The 17180-nt window shown below is 35.0% G+C and overlaps 1 protein-coding gene across 4 annotated transcripts; it reads left to right on the plus strand.

Moving 5' to 3' along the window:
* The first annotated feature begins 367 nt into the window (after nt 1-367).
* LOC108489253 (E3 ubiquitin-protein ligase UPL6-like) lies at nt 368-16185 on the plus strand. Of its 4 annotated transcripts, XR_008272911.1 has the most exons (27): nt 371-992; nt 2041-2138; nt 2446-2573; nt 2722-2833; nt 8100-8280; nt 8442-8624; nt 8912-9094; nt 9470-9542; nt 9737-9855; nt 9966-10270; nt 10423-10519; nt 10681-10824; nt 11004-11087; nt 11172-11258; nt 11475-11615; nt 11694-11819; nt 12428-12526; nt 12603-12670; nt 12767-12833; nt 12976-13146; nt 13234-13323; nt 14357-14437; nt 14641-14714; nt 14826-14897; nt 15074-15163; nt 15467-15728; nt 15818-16185. XR_008272911.1 is itself a non-coding variant. In XM_017793651.2 (26 exons), exons 1-26 carry the CDS (start codon nt 834-836, stop codon nt 15531-15533), a joined length of 3099 nt encoding a protein of 1032 aa, XP_017649140.1. In that variant the 5' UTR covers nt 368-833; the 3' UTR covers nt 15534-16185. The 4 variants fall into 4 exon arrangements, 3 of the variants coding, with proteins under 3 accessions (XP_017649140.1, XP_052876690.1, XP_052876689.1); XM_017793651.2 differs by having other exon boundaries at nt 368-992; nt 15467-16185; XM_053020730.1 differs by having other exon boundaries at nt 854-992; nt 1950-2138; nt 15467-16185.
* The last annotated feature ends 995 nt before the right edge of the window (nt 16186-17180 follow it).

Raw genomic sequence — 17180 nt, forward strand, 5'->3', positions numbered from 1 at the left:
GAGAAAAAAAAAGAGAATAAGCTGTGACTAGTAACTAACCTGAAAGTTGATTCCATCACCAACAAAGTTAATATTTAGTTTGAGAAAATTGAACACCTAGGGTTTTTTCTAAAGAGAAAAAGTTACAAAATTATTTTCGAGTCAAATGCATATCTCAAATCCCAACACATCATTTTTATACAAAAGTTATTATATTTAGAATATATAAATATTTACATATTATATGCAAGAAAATTAGAGAATAATAATGAAAATATTATTATTAAATATTTATGTTAATGATAAAGGTTAATGAAAAATATTAAAATAAAACTAAGTTGATTAGTGATCTTGATATTATTAAAAAAGTGTTCAGGTTAACCAAATAAATGAAAATAGTTTTCATCATATAATAATAATGTCATGAATCGCTTTTTTTTTTGGAAGAATCACGTTTGATTGAAAAACAAGACGGTGGCTTTCATGGGTTTTTGGACGTAGTGGGTGTCGACGTTGTATGATAACACCAGTACTTGTTGTAATCATTTTAATTTTAATTTTAATTTAATGAGATTTGGTTTTAACTTTCCCACTTCGCAGCCCAAAGAATCAAAAGATTTGCTTCCTTTCTTTCTCACTTTATATTTAATTCAGTTTCTCCAATTTTCTTTCCACCCAAACACCAAACGTCTCTCTTTATTTTTAGTTATTACCTTCCCCATCCCTTATTTGAATTCCACACTGAGAACATTTTTAGGGCAACTCTTCATTGATCCAATCAAGGAAAAACCTTTGGAAGGGTATTGGCTGGTTACCTGATTTAGGTTTTTTAGTGAAGGCGGTCAGGTTCGAGAATGTTCTTCACCGGTGATCCGACCAGTCGGAAGCGAGTTGATTTGGGTGGTCGGAGCTCAAAGGAGAGAGATAGGCAGAAACTTCTAGAACAAACGCGATTGGAGCGGAATCGCCGCCTCTGGTTGCGTCGCCAGAATTCCGCAGCTCTCACGATTCAGGTTTGCTTTTGTTCTCATTTTGAGTTAATCCGTTGCTTTCGATTTTATAATTGAACAACTTTGTTTGCATTGAGTTATTTAATTTCTTGAAAACTTTTCCATGCGTGTTTAATTTTAATACAAGTAGCAATGAACAACTTCGAGTAACAATACTTCAAGTTTTTTTTATAGATTTTGTAGGTTTGTTGGGTGTGGGAAAGAACTGGTTACATTGGATATGTTGCACTGCTTTACTATTATGCACAGGTTCTTCTGTCATGCTGTAGATGATGTAACTTTGGGGCTTAATTGTAGGTGGATGTAATCATTAGGCTCTAGAATGTAATGAGCAAATAATAGAATTAACTCATATGATTCTGTGTAACTGGATTATATACGGAAACGGATTCAATACCAAGGCATTGGATGTATGTTTGGTATTTGAATGGAAATAGGAACCTTAATTGATGTTGTTGGTTGTTGAAAGAAGGAATACGGTAATCATCAAGTTTTACTTGGGAAAATATGCGCTTTAACATGTACTAAAAATATTCTATAATATGTTGAAGAAAAATGGTTTTGTTATTTTGATTGACTAGAAGATGAATATCTAAAATTTGCTTTTGCTCCTTAATAGGTGGATGGTTTTCCTTCATTTTTGAACACCTCAAAGAACTTATACTCCAATATGATTTTATTTTTCTAAATTCAAACTTATTATACTCAAACATAAGTTTGAATTGTTTTAAGTCAATCATGTTTAAATAGTCCAACTAAACCAAATGGTCTTTACATTATTAACTTGTTGAACTATCCTCCAATCTAGCAAGGTGATGCAATAAATAAGTTTTGTTTAAATCACAGCGGTACGCTGTTTATTTTGAGCTATTAATTTGCTGTGGCCTTGTGTTTGGCATGTTTTTGGGTTTTCTGGCTAAGGTGGTATATGAAAATCTTTTAGCTATATCTTTCTATTAGGCAATTTCTGCGGAAAAATTGGTTACCTGGATTTATCTTTAAGAACTTGTCGGCCTTCATTTGCAAAGTGTTGACTAATTACTAGCTACAGAAATACTTCAGAGGGAGAAAGGTTGTGGAAGCTGAACATGCCAAGGTCCGAGAGCACTTCTACCAAACCTATGGAAAGCACTGCCAAAATGTAGATAGGTAAATCTGGACTCTTTAGGATTTGCTTGGTATGATGGAAAGAAGCGATGATGGAAAATTTGTTAATCTAATGGTTAAACTACAAAGTAGTAAACTATTTATGAATATTAACCCTTTGATTAACAAATTTCCATCTTCACTCTTTTCCATCCTTAGTGTCTTTAAGCTCTTTCCAGGTTAATGAGAATTCTGTTTAACATATACAGTGAATTCATATACTATATTTTTAGTCTGTTTCAGTGCTTTCTAATTTACTTGGTCTATCATGTGATTTTCTGATTTAGTTCAGATTTTCTCTGTTAAACAGGCATTGTTTTGGTCCAGACTCAGAGTTTCTCCGCCAGCTAATTTTCTTCTTTGATGCCCACAATTTAAATGATTTTTCAGTTCTTGTTGAGACTTGCCGATTAATTCAGAATTTTGTTCGAGATAGCGGTATTCTTATCAGGATCCCTTCTTCCATATTTTATCATGTATAATTTTCAGTGTGTGAGTGTGTGTGCGAGTCTTTTTTGTGTTCTGTATATTATTGGTATTGTTATCCTTCTTTCTTTCCCTAACTTTTCAATATATGTGCAAACAGGGGATACCGTTGGACTCTTTGCAGGTATGGACTATTCACCCAGTCATTCTTTAGTTGCCTACAGACTGAAGCGGCTCTCATTTGCTTGTATTCAGGCTATACATCAGAACAGGTTAGTGCCTCAAATCTTTCTTTGTCTGCTGGTTTAGTTATATATGTGAAAAACAGGATATTTTCTATTATATTTTCCACAAGAGATTACATACATATTTATACACATAGTTAGCCTAACTAAGGTAACTTTACGCTAGTAAACAGAATAATTGTAGGGATACTGTACAGCCTTAAAGTTAGGGATAGAATATTTTAGAATCATATTTGATATACTCAAATATTCTGAAATCGACACTCCCCTCAAGCTGGGAAGTGGATATCATCCATTCTCGACTTGCTTACTAATTTCTGAAACAACTTCCCGGACAATCCTTTGGTAAGTATATCGCTAGTTGTTCATCGGTGGACACAAATGGAGTGCAAATTAAGCCCTTGTCCGCTTTTTCCTTTATGAAATGTCATCCACCTCAACGTGCTTCGTTCGATTATGTTGAACTGGATTATGTGCGATATTGATAGCAGACTTATTATCGCAATACAACTTCATTGGACCTTCCCACTTGATCTTCAAGTCTTCCAATATAATCTTTAGCCATAACAACTTACAAACTCCAAGAGCCATTGCCCTAAATTCAGCTTCGACTAGATCTAGCCACAACGTTTTGTTTTTACTCCTCCAAGTCACAAGGTTGCCTCCTAGGAAAGTGCAGTAACGTGAGGTTGATCTTCTATCAACTATAGATCCTGCATAATCTGCATCGGTATAGGCTTCAAGGGTTAAATTTTCTCCTTTTTAAATAAGATTCCTTTGCTGGCGTGCCTTTTAAGTAATGTAGAATCGATATACAGCACTAAGATGTGATTCCTTAGGATTGCGCATAAACCGACTTACAACACCTCTGCATAGGCAATATCCAGTGCGGTATGGGACAAGTAAATAAGCTTCCCACAAGTTTTTGATATGACCTTCTATCAACTGCTGTATCTTCTAATACATCTCCGAGTCGTGGTTCACCTCTATGGGTGTCTCTGTTGGTTTACAGCCCAACTTGCTGTTTCGTCAACAAATCAACTATGTATTTTTTTGAGATATGAATATTCCTTCCGAGAGTGTGCCACTTCAATACCAAGGAAATATTATAACTTACCTAGCTCTTTGACTTGAATTCTTTTACTAGGCATTTTTTAACTTCTCCATTCCTTCTAGATCATCACCAGCCACAATAATATCATCAACATAGATTAATAAAGCGATCGCTCCCCGAAGATGAATGTTTTACTGAGCAGTATGATCTCCTTGACTCTGTTTATACCCCAACTTGAGCATCACTTTGGTAAATCTTCCAAACCAAGCCCTCGGGACTGTTTTAGTCCATATAAAGCCTTTTTAGTGCAAACCGCCTGTCTCAGTATTTGGACCGAATCACGGAGGAACATCCATATAGACTTCCTCCTCAAGGTCACCGTGTAAAAGGCATTTTGATGTCAAATTGCTGTAATTTCCAGCCTCGGTTGGCAGCTAGTGACAACAACACTCTTACTGTGTTCATCTTTTGCATGAGGGCAAATGTATCAAGATAGTCTATCCCATACATTTGAGTGTACCCTTTAGCAACCAACCTTGCTTTGTACCTCTCCAAAGAACCATCTGACTTATATTTCACTGTGTACACCCAGCGACATCCCACCGGTTTCTTTCCTTCCGGTAATTTCACTAAGTCCCATGTCTTATTTTTTTCAAGAGCTTCCATTTCAACCTTCATGGCATTTCTCCAATTCTCATCTTCTAATGCCTCGAATACAGTTTTAGGAATGGAAATAGAATTTAGGCTAGTAAGAAAGGCTTTGTGGTTATGGGACAAGTTTTTGTAAGACATGAATAGGTGCAAGGGATATTTTATACAAGCTCTAGTCCCCTTTCTAATAGCAATGGGAAAATCATCTAAATCTATAGTATTAGAATTCAAAGTAGGTTCAGCAGTTACCTCAGGTCGTATAGGAGAAGAAGATGATTGAACTTGCACTGGTGCCTTCTTCCTTGAGTAAACCAAGAATGTGACGAGTAGTGTCCTGAATTCCTCTTGGTGATTTGGGTGTACTAGGCTCAATTTCAGGTTGTATAGGGTCATTGTTTCAAGTTGGGCAGGTTGGGTAGCAGGCAAGGTCTGAGTGAGAGTGTTTGATTGCTGGACAGGAGTCGGAATGGGAGTGTTTAGAGCTGGAATGAGAGTGTTTGGTTGCTGGACAGGAGCTGGAATGTCAAGAAGAAAGAATTCTTTGTCCTTATCTTCGTGAATAGGATCTCATCGAAGATAAGGACGAGTGAAGAAATTTTCTTGTTCAACAAAAGTAACATCACTGTTACAAAATTTTTTTGTGGCTGGATGATAGCACTTGTACCCTTTTGAGTGGAAGAATATCCAAGAAAGACACACTTGATAGCCCTGTGGATCAAATTTCCTCTATTTTGAGAATGAACATGGACAAAGGCGACCTGACCAAATACTTTGGGAGTAAGATTCTTGGAGGTATTGAAATCGGGAAAAATTTGGCTAGAACTTGCATAGGACTTTGAGATTCAAGGACCTTTGTAGGCAATCTATTTGACAAATGACTAGCAGTTAGAACAGCCTCCCCCCAGTATTGTTTAGGGACTTTTTTTGGAACAATAGGGCTCTTGTAATGGCTAAAATGTGACCATTCTTTCTTTCGGCTACATCATTTTGTTGGGGTGTACTAACACAAGATGACTCATGTATAATGCCTCTTTCTTGAAAATATGTTGAGAGGAATTGATTGAAATAATCCTTGGCATTGTCTGACCTAAACCTTTTTATTTTGGCCCCAAATTGTGTTTTGATCATGTTGTAAAAAATTGGAAAGACAGACCTAACATCGGATTTTTGTTTTAAAAGAAAAATCCAAGACACACGAGTACAATCATCAATAAAGGATACAAACCACCGAGCTCCAGAAATATTTGAAATAGTGGATGGCCCCCAAACATCACTATGAACAAGAAAAGGAGTGGATGTTCTTTTATTGCTTACTGGAAAAGAGGTACGTTTATGTTTTGCAAGTTCACAGATATCACAATGAAATTTTTCAACAGTTAATCCTTTGAATAGTGAAGGAAACATAATTTTAAGGACTCTAAACGATGGGTGACCAAGGCGAAGGTGATAGAGCCAAATTTGGTCTTTATTGGTTTTAATAGACTCGGATATGAGAGATAAAGGTAAGGAATTCAGAACACTAACTTCTTCTTTGGATTCTTCAAGATAGTATAGGCCATTTATTTCCTTAGCATGTCCAATCCTCCTCCTCGTATTACATTCTGAAAAAGTCACCGATTGTGATAGAAAACCACTTTACTGATCGAGTCTTTGGTAATTTTTTAATGGATAAAAGATTGGTAAATAATTTTGGAACATGAAGGACATTTTTAAGAGTAAGGTTTTGTTTATAACAATATCACCTTGACTGCCCTTGTGATCACAGAACCATCACCTCTGTTATTTTTCTACTACTAGAACAAGGTGTATATGAAACAAATTTTTGTGAGGAGTGGGTCATGTGGTCAGTAGCTCTGAGTCAATGACCCAAGAACTTTTGGTATCAGATTTGAGACTTTAGAACTTTGAGGGAGGATATACGAAAAGGCCAAACTACAAGTACTGTTGAAGAAGTTTTTCCAATGATCCCAAGAAATTTTTAACTTCTCAATTTCTTCTTTATTGAATTCAATAGGTAATTCCGAGAATTGTTTTTTTATCTAGCTGTCTAGCTGTATTTGCTCGTCCTTGTCCCTTTGATTGTCCACCTTTTTCTGAAAAATTTTTGTTTGTTGTCTGTGGCTTCCCATGGAGTTTCCAGCATCTGTCTTTAGTGTGACGAGCCTTTTTGCAGTAGGTGCACCATATGGAATCCTTGTTAAAAGACTTTGTACGTTCTATCTATCTATTATCTTCACTAGTTGGCTGCTCCAGGCCAAATCTCCTCTCATTTACAGCATTAGTAACCAAGGCTGAACTATCCACTTGATTGTTCTCCACCATAACTCCTCTTCTTCCTTCCTCAGCACGAACAATTGCAATTGTTTCATTTAGTGATGGTAGTTCCTCTTTTCCAAGTATTTGAACTTTTACTGCATCAAACTCAACATTCAGTCCAGCAAGAAAATCATAAATTCGATCCTTTTCAACAAACCTTTTCAGAGTGCTGCATCTTCACCGCACTTCATCTGAATGCATCGGTAATGATCCATCTCTTGCCACAAACTTTGCAAATGATTGGAATACTCCTTGGTTGATCGACTTCCTTGCTTGGTGGATGAAATCTTAGTCTTGATTTCATAGATTTGAGCAGCATCTCGAACTTTAGAATAAGCACGCTTCACGACTTCCCATATTTCTTTAGATGTGCTAAGAAACATGCATGTATCACTGATTTTTGGCATCATAGAGTTCCATAACCAAGACATTACCATAGAGTCTTGTTCATCCCAAGCATCAAACTTAGGGTCCCTTCTTTAGGTCCGCCCGAGTAAGTGACTCAGCTTTCCTCTTCCTTTCAAGAAGGTACGAACCAGTTGGGACCATTTCAGATAATTTTTCCATTTAGCTCAGAGGCTACTTGGATATTCTGAAACTCACTCATTGGATTTGAGTTGTTTACAGAAATTTCGAGCCCTCCCGGTGTTCTTGGTCTTGGCGATTTCAGTCATGTTGTGTCGAACAAGTTCTATAGACTTGAGGACTGGTCGGGAGTCAGAAAAAAAAACAGGCTAAAGAAATCGGCTAAAAAAATCCTAGAAATCGGGCTAAATAACAGGCTCTGATACCATGTGAAAAATAGGATATTTTCTATTATATTTTCCACAAGAGATTACATACATATTTATACACATAGTTAGCCTAACTAAGGTAACTTTACGCTAGGAAACAGAATAATTGTAGGGATACTGTACAGCCTTAAAGTTAGGGATAGAATATTTTTAGAATCATATTTGATATACTCAAATATTCTGAAATCTGACAATATATTTCATTTTTATTTTTGCATCACATTATGTAGCTTGTGCTCTTTATTTATGTAAGTAGCTTTATATGTTCTGTAGAATCTCAGGTTTATGAATAGAAACAGAAACAAGAAGAAAAAGTGAACATCTGATCTTGATGTTATGTATAGTCATACCTATCTCTTCTCCCCTTTCTCATTGTTGGTGTCTTGTGCTCTTGTCTGGAATTTAATATACTCATATGTTCTCTGTATATCTCTTTGTTGTTTCTAAAGGTTATTTTACTTTACTTTTTATTGTATAGAAAACAATTGAAAGATCAACTGTTGATGGCTCCTGAGGAGGCCACTGCATCAACAACCATCTTGCTTCAAACATTGCTTTTGTTTTTGGATCCTAAACTGCCTTGGGCATGTAAGGCAGTTGGTTATCTCATGCAAAGAAATGTATTCTCTCTGTTTAGAGAAGTTATTCTAATGGTAAAGGTACATTTTTCTGCCTCCCTGTTTTTAGGTTTTGTTTTCTTCCTTTTGGATGTATTATTTTTGTAGCCATTTTGATATCCCTATCTCCATAGTTGCGCATCTTAAAATCTGTAATTAGTAATTGCCTTCTTTCCTGATACTAGCTTAATTTTGTGGTGAAGGAAAATATAAGTGCTGGAGGTTCTTTTGGGAAAATATATACATTGGAGCGTGTGCTTGCTCTTATGATTTCTCATGTTGGTCAGAGCACATGTATTTGCTCAAATGTGGATTCACAGTGGAGTTTCTCATCCCAGATTCTTACAATCCCTTTCATATGGCAACTTTTTCCATACTTAAAAGTGGTAAAATTCTTCTTACTTGTTTGGGACTTTAGAAGTAGGTTTTTTGAGCCTAATTGGATCTTGGTATTGGTAGTATGTTGCATTGAAAACTTCGAAGCATATTCTTTGTCTTCTACTTGGTTGTTTCTACTTTATCTTTTCAGAAACTACCTTTTTTTTTCCTTTCCTTTTTAGTGTTGCAAAGCACCCAAATCTTTTTTCATAGCAATTTTTTTGTTGCAACATAATTTTTTGTTTTCATTTTATATTTGTTGCAGATTATAATTTTATGATGTTTCTCTATGTAGGTTTTTGCTTCTTGGAGATTAACTCTGCACTACACTAATAAGATGGTCTTGTGTGTGCAAAACCACGCTAGTTTACTTCCCACTGATATATCAAATAAGTTTCCTGTTTATGCCTGCCTCCTTGGTAATATTTTAGAAACAGCAGGTGCTGCTTTTTCTCAGCCTGACTGCTCATTTGAAATGGTAGGAAGATGACTTTTGTTAATGGTACTATATGGTTTTCTGCTACGAGCTTTTCTGTATATCATTAGCTAAATGGTCCTACATGTAGAAAAATATTTTCCTTTTAATGTGCTGAAGCAATGAATATGTGCAGCTGTAAATGCAAGTACATAGTTGAGATATTGGAGCCAAGTAGCTTCCATTCTAATAATTCTTTCAAATCTTTGTTTTAGTATTTCCACTAAAGCTGTGCTTATGCTTGCATTGAGTGTTGTTGTCTACTCTTATGCTTGCATCGAAACTGCATCTTGTGTTAAAAATTTCAGTTTTTAATGTAATTAGGTTTTGAAGGTAGTTTTGTTTTTTTTTTTTTCATTATTTTTATATTTCGAGCAGGCCATGGACCTTGCAGCTGTTACAACTTTCTTGTTGGATGCTCTTCCTCCTATAAAATCATCAAGCAGAGAAAGTATGCCTTGCCTCTTGATATGCTACCTTTCTCTCTCTTTCCTCCTCTTTGCCAATGTAGGCTTTTTGCAAGCATTCTCAACATGGAAACTGTAAATTTGGTTATAGTACGGAAACAATGACTGTTTTTTTTTGCGCATCAATTCTTCTTTTAATTGGTTCATCAAAATTCTCATGCATAAGTATTGGCTTCAGGTCCTACAGTTGCAGAGGATGATATGATCATAGGTGATGAAATAGAGGAAATAGTTTTGGATAGTAATTTGGAGCAGCAGATAACTAATGCTATTGATTCACGCTTTCTGCTGCAATTGGTAAGCAGTCTTGACTCTTAGTATGAAAATGACTTTGGCTATCCTCATGAATTTAGTTTTTTTATTTTCAATATCAAAGAAAGGGTTCAAAATTTGATTCATCTGAGCAGACTAATGTGTTGTTTGGAGGGATTTCCGCTGCCTGTGATCCACATAATGAAGGACCAGATGATAAGGAGGTGGCAGCCATTACTGCTGCTTGTGCTTTTCTGCATGTTACTTTCAATACTTTACCTCTAGAGAGAATCATGACCGTACTGGCCTATAGAACTGAACTTGTTCCAGTGCTTTGGAATTTTATTAAGCGATGTCATCATAATCAAAAGTGGTCACCCTTGCCTGAGCGTTTTTCATATCTCTTGGGAGATGCACCTGGTTGGCTGCTACCTCTGGCTGTTTTCTGTCCAGTGTATAAGTAAGATGATTGGTTGATTTCTGGCTGAAAGATGTTATGCACTTCCTGTTCCTTTTTCTTTTCAACCTTAACTCGTTTTTGTTCTTAAAATTTTGAATGGTGTTTTCAAATTGATGACTGAATAGTCTTGCTTCTTGGTGGTTGATGATTAGGCACATGCTTATGATAGTTGATAATGAGGAGTTTTATGAGCAGGAGAAGCCATTGTCTTTGAAGGATGTCAGATGCCTAATTGTCATTCTGAGACAGGTGTTTCATTTTGTAAAACTGTAGTTGATGAGACTATTACTTAGACTGTGAAGCAGTTTTTTCTTTTCATTCTGAAAAACATTTTGTATTTGCTGGACTTTCTTTAGATTAAGGACATTACCTATTGATATGCTTCAATACTTCTGTTTTATTATGTAAAGGCGTTATGGCAGCTCCTATGGGTGATTCCTTCTGTTCACCCTACCTATGGGAAATCTATCTCCAATACTTCTGCTCATAAGAGGCAACTTGTTGAAACTATTCAAAATAGGGTTGGTACTGTGGTCTCAGAGCTCCTATCCCAGGTAGACGCCTGTGTGTAATATTACACACATATGTTGGCTATTTGTCTTGTGTGTGATATTACACTTTATCTCGCTTGTGCTCTATAAATATAAAAACAATGTTTCTTGAGGATAATGGCATGCAGGAAAACATTATTCTCTTTTCGCCTTTCTGATTTTTTCTTAAATGGGTCTTACAGTTGCAAGATTGGAATAACCGGCGGCAATTTACTCCGCCCAGTGACTTTCATGCTGATGGTGTAAATGACTTTTTTATTTCTCAGGTAATAGAATCTCCATTGCCGTTTTCCAAGTATTGATATTTTTCTATGCAGCATGTTTGTTCTGATCTCAATTATTCCTGGTAGGCTGCGGTGGAAGGCAGCAAAGCACATGACATATTGAAGCAAGCACCTTTTTTGATTCCATTCACCAGCAGAGTTAAAATATTCACTGTGAGTAACTAGCAAATTTTGCTTCTGATCCTTTAGTTGGAAACTGCTGGATCTTGAATAACAAGCAGTTGACATGACTATCTTTATCTGAATTCATTGGATTGGGAGGTTGGGAGTTGCCTGGAAAATTAGGCTAACATTTGGATTCTTTTTCACTGATATTTAATTTACTATTTGCTTTGCTTTATATCTTGATTCTATAACTCCACCTACCAGTCTCAACTAGCATCAGTTAGGCAGAGACATGGGGCTCATGGAGTTTTTACCAGGAACCGATTCAGAATTCGAAGGGATCATATTTTAGAAGATGCTTATAATCAGATGAGTCAATTGTCTGAGGAGGATCTTAGAGGACTGGTATATGTTACGCAAGTCTTGTGTTCCCTCTTGAAACTGTCAAGAATGATATAATCATTTTTATTTGCTTACCTACAGATTCGAGTAACATTTGTCAATGAGTTTGGGGTGGAGGAGGCTGGCATTGATGGTGGTGGAATTTTCAAAGATTTTATGGAGAATATTACTCGGGCTGCATTTGATGTGCAATATGGGTTATTTAAGGTTGTCAATCTCTGCTAATGCTTAATTGGTATCTTCTTTCCATATGCGTGAGTGGTTTCTTAATAAGCTGGTTGGGAGTTAGGACGTTATCCATGTATTTTTTACTTTTAATTTCAATCATGGTAAAGATGCCAGTAGTGTCATCCTTACTTTTCTTCTATGATGGTATTGGTAGGATTTAAGATGGTATGCTTCTTTGGGGTTGAGCAGGTTGAGGGAGAACATCAGTATGCAATTCTTTCTGAACAAGGGAAAGATGAAGAATACTCAGATTTTCATAATCGTTGTTTTTATTTATTTTCGAATAATAATGTGCTTGGCTTGATTTGTAAACCAAGAGAGTGATGCTCTCTCAATGGGATATTTCAATGATAAAGATGGATTTAACACTTATTGAAATCTGAAGTTGGTATAAAATGTAGGAGGAATCATGGAATCCAAACAGACTAGTATGGCTGTTATGGAAAGCTCATAATCCTCTCTTTTTATTCATTTAAAGTCAAATTTGGTTCTCACCAGTAGAGATCCATTTTGTTGTATATGTTATTTGTCTCGCTTGTTATGTATAATAACACATGTTTCTTGACATACTTGGCATTCTTACCTAGGGAACAGCTGATCACCTCCTATATCCAAATCCTGGATCTGGGATGATACATGAACAGCATCTCCAATTTTTCCATTTCTTGGGAACACTACTTGCAAAGGTATGTCATCATATTACAGAGCCTAATCTGTGTCTATAGGGTTTATTGATGAGGCTTAATGTCACCTTCCTTTTAGGCCATGTTTGAAGGGATTCTTGTGGATATGCCATTTGCGACATTCTTCTTGAGCAAATTGAAACAAAAGTAATGCTTTGAATGGTTTCCTCCTCTCTGGATGGCATTTATTTCGATTGTATGCTAGAGATACTAATAAATGCATATTCTCCTATCGCTGATTAGGTACAATTATTTAAATGACTTGCCTTCTTTGGATCCAGAATTATATCGCCACCTTATTTTCTTAAAGGTGATTCTTTCTTCTCCATTTCCCTTTTTCTTTCTTTCATATTTAATGGAAAAATATTTGACTTTATTTCTCATAGTCATACTTTCACGTGGTCTACATGTGGCCTTCTTATTTATCCCACCTTCTTTGCTGTGACTTTCAGCATTATAAAGGGGACATATCAGGGTTGGAGCTCTACTTTGTAATTGTGAATAATGAATATGGCGAACAAACAGAAGAAGAGCTGCTTCCAGGAGGCAAAAACATACGTGTTACAAATGAGAATGTGATCACATTTATTCACCTTGTATCTAACCACCGTTTGAATTTTCAGGTAGTGTGAACCTTCATTCCAAAATAGTTCAATGCATCTGTATTTTAATTTTCATGATGGTGACACAATGAGATGGCATCGTTGCAGATACGTCAGCAAAGTTCTCATTTCCTTAGGGGATTTCAGCAGCTTATGCAGAAAGATTGGATTGATATGTTCAATGAACATGAATTGCAGGTATTATCTTCTACTTCAAATCTCACAGCTTGTGCTTACTTTGTGGTCAATATAGTATCCTAATCTTACTTGAGGTCTTTAATGCCTATCCTCTGGAATTCCTTCTCTTAAAAAAATTAAGGTTGTAAAGGGCAATTTTATCACATTATAAGGTTGGGTTTTGCCAATGTACTCTTTATTTGTAATTTTTGGGCCAATTATATTTCATAGAATATTTTGTTAATAGAAATAAAATAAGTTTTGAATAGAACAATACTGTAACGTGGATATTCCACCTGTAACATAAGTTTGTTCATGTGGATTGCCATGTTGGAATAAATTAATATTTTTTTATGCAACTTTATGATAAAATAAATAGTTTCCAAACATTAAATTTTAATTATTTATAGGAAAAAAAACTAATCTGAAGTCAGTCTTATGTCACTAATTCTCTTACTAAGCAAATGTACTATAATGAGTAAATAGTGCAAAAAAAGAAAAAAAGAAAAAAAGAGACACCTAAATATAAAGGTTCTCTATTTTCTTTCCTTGATTTCAGGTTAATAACTAGTGGTGAGTTATATTTCAAGTCACTCGAGCCTGTCTCACCTATTAGCTTAAAGTTTTTGTAAAAAATGAAATTCCATAAACCGTTTTTAGAAGGAAAAATGTTTTTGGGCTTAATAGAATAAATTGAAAATAAAAAAAGCTAGAACGAGTTAATTAGACACAAAAATCATTAATCTCTCAAATGTCAAAAGGCTGATAGGCAATTACTTCTCTCTATTCTTTTCTTTGCTTAGGGAAAAAAAGTAGTGTGTTTTTGCTTATGTCTTCCTGATGATGAGCCTTCAAATTGTTATGCCTTGTGAACTGCAGTTTCTGGTTTAGATTTGTAATTATTTTGTGCCAAAATTCCTTTAAGCATTGTTCTAATTTCCTATGATTTAACATCTTTCGTGATGATTTAAGGTCTTGAAAGTATTTATCACTCGAGTGCACAATCTTCATGTTGAGCTTTACATAAATCATTGAAATATATTTTTGGTTTCAGCTTCTGATTTCAGGTTCCCTTGATAGCTTGGATGTTGATGACCTTCGATGCCACACCAATTACGCTGGTGGTTATCATAGCGTAAGTTATTTACCTTCTCCTGATCTCTTTTTTGTTGGTTTAGAATGATCTATTATCCCACGAGTGTGCTTTGATTCCTAATTTTATTTCAGTTGAAAGGAGAGGAGTGCAAATTGTTACTAAATTGACTTGTTCCCCTATCTGATATTATTATCAAGGGTTATTTGCTTTCAAAAGCTTATTTTTACTTCTTTATTTGACAGGAGCATTATGTCATTGATATGTTTTGGGAAGTCCTCAAAAGCTTTTCACTGGAAAATCAAAAGAAATTTTTGAAGTGAGTTGCATCATCTGTGATCTGTGCTTGTTCTCATGTTGGCTACTTCAATTGTTAGCTTCAAGAATAATGAACTTTAGAGAGGATTAAACTAGAAGAGATTTTTTTTAGGTTTGTGACTGGGTGTTCCCGAGGACCTTTGCTGGGATTCAAATATCTCGAACCTTTATTTTGCATACAAAGGTAACAATCATACTAAATGTACTCTCGAAATGTGATAAACTTATCAGTTAGGTGGTTAACAGGAACATAAGCGTTATAAGAGACTGCTTATTTCTCTTTTTTCCACTATCTTTTTTTTTTTCTTTAAAACCTTTTCCAATCAGAAATTAATGATTTTGCTGTGGACTTATTTACAGAGCTGCTGGAAGTGCCTCTGAAGAAGCATTGGACCGATTACCAACATCAGCTACTTGTATGAACCTTCTAAAGCTTCCACCATATAGAAGGTTTGTCTCTTTGAATAGCTTACAATAGTGTAAGACTTCGAGATAAAAAGTTTAAGTCAATATCTTGGCATGAAAATAGCATTGCTATTTATGGTGATAGATAAATTAGCCAGCAAAAGAATGGGATTAGCCATTCTCTTGTGTACCATTTGTCATTTTGCCTGTACTAGCTTCATCTTGGCTGCTTACTACCTCCAGAAATCTGATTATAAAGCTGCTCATCATTATCATGTTAATATATATAGATAGATAGATAGATAATAATTATGGTTAACTTCCATATGATGTGTGCTTATGGTGCAGCAAAGAGCAACTGGAAGCCAAATTGATGTATGCAATAAATGCAGATGCGGGTTTTGATTTGAGTTGATGTATCCTGTGGATTCCAGTCCAACACAATGCCAGGCTCTGCTGTTGCTTGGTTGGGAACACTCATTTTGCAGTTATATTAAAGGTTGGGAGGACATGCTATGATAATCTCGTAGTGGTTTCAGAGATGCAAGCAAGGAGCCTTAAGAAGAATCAATGAGTGCTGGGCCAAAGGCTGATGGCTAAGCATAACAGTGTATAGATAGATAGCTTGCTCCTTTAGTTGAAATGTACAAACGTGGAGACATCTGCATTTAGTATTCTCTCATCTCCTCTTTTGTGAAGGTTTAAGCAAACATATGAAAGAGGGAAGCGAACAGATATGGAATCTGCAATATTTATGAACTTCTGAAGATCACTCGTGCAGTGCAGCAGCAAGGCTGATCAAAACTACCAGGTTTGGTCTTTTGTCATTGTCAAGGTGTTCTTGATGCAAGTCAAATATATACATAAAAATAAATAAATAGGTAAATTTCTTGTATAGTCATTTGTATATGAATAAACATTTAACATAATTGTCTGTTCAAACTTATGAGTAATACCCCCCTCTCTACGCCTCTGCCCCGCCCCTTATAGTTGAGCTTTATGCTATTTAAAATATTAAGCATTGCTTGGTTTGGGTACATTTTGTGATGGTTGCTAATGTTCTATCCTCCCTTGGCTTTTATATAGTATGATTAGGGTTAGAGTAGGCGAGCTAAGCCAAGTTCGAACAGAGAAGCTTGAGCTCGAGCTGGATTTGAAATTAGCTGTTCAAAACTTGGCTGGAGCGCTTAATCAAATATTGTTATAGAAGTTTGTGGATTTAGGATTATAAGTCTCAAATTTTAGGGTTTAGGGTTGTAAGTTTATATAAGTTAAGGGTAATAATTTAATACTAAAATCTCATAAATAAATAGTTTGATTAGAAACTGAGTTTTCTTTTTCAGTCGAAATCAGTTAGATTGCAAGCCTAAGTGGTTGGCCACAAATCTTGCTTGTTGTAAATTGTAATGAATTTTTAGGCGTAAATATTTTACTCAATGAACTTAAATGTTGAGTTATGCAGAGGTGGTGATTCTTTTATGTTACTAATTTGCTTTATAAATATTTAATATTAAAAGATGAATAAATTTATTAAGATAAAGGTATTGTGAGAATAGTTTATAGATTAAAAAATAGTTTTATGTAATAAATGAAATAAACATGTTTGTTCCTGCGTGTTCTGTTATTAATAAAATTAAGTTTTGTATTCATTATTGCTTGTATATCTAAGAACTTTATTTGATATTATAATAAATTACGATGATTTTTGTTTTATACAAAAACTATTGAATAAATTGAAATATTTTGTTGTTAAAAGATTTATTATCTTAGCAGATGGGTTTTTCCTTTTGAGAAATCATTTATTCGTGCAGATCTTAAATTTTCATAAAATGTTGAAAATATTTAAGAATATTTTATCAATTAATATATAGATTAAAACAACTGTTTTTCTGGTTTTGATTAAAATAAATATGCATTTACATAGACACTGAGAAAAGAATAAGGTTAAAAAGTGCTCGTGTCTTTATATTCTTTGTATGTTTATTGCAATTATTCAAATTTAAAATGCAAGTTTTCTATTATGATGTTTTATTTTGTTATTACGAATTAAGTATTTCTATTA

Source organism: Gossypium arboreum, chromosome 10 (genome assembly GCF_025698485.1).
Source record: "Gossypium arboreum isolate Shixiya-1 chromosome 10, ASM2569848v2, whole genome shotgun sequence".
NCBI lineage: Eukaryota > Viridiplantae > Streptophyta > Magnoliopsida > Malvales > Malvaceae > Gossypium > Gossypium arboreum.

What these genes read in the sequence shown, in the direction of transcription:
- LOC108489253 (XM_017793651.2), top strand. Translation starts at nt 834, where the DNA reads ATGTTCTTCACCGGTGATCCGACCAGTCGGAAGCGAGTTGATTTGGGT. An exon ending in CCGCAGCTCTCACGATTCAG is followed by an intron (nt 993 to 2,040) that starts GTTTGCTTTTGT and finishes TACTAGCTACAG; the next exon opens with AAATACTTCAGAGGGAGAAA. An exon ending in TAATTGTCATTCTGAGACAG is followed by an intron (nt 10,520 to 10,680) that starts GTGTTTCATTTT and finishes TATTATGTAAAG; the next exon opens with GCGTTATGGCAGCTCCTATG.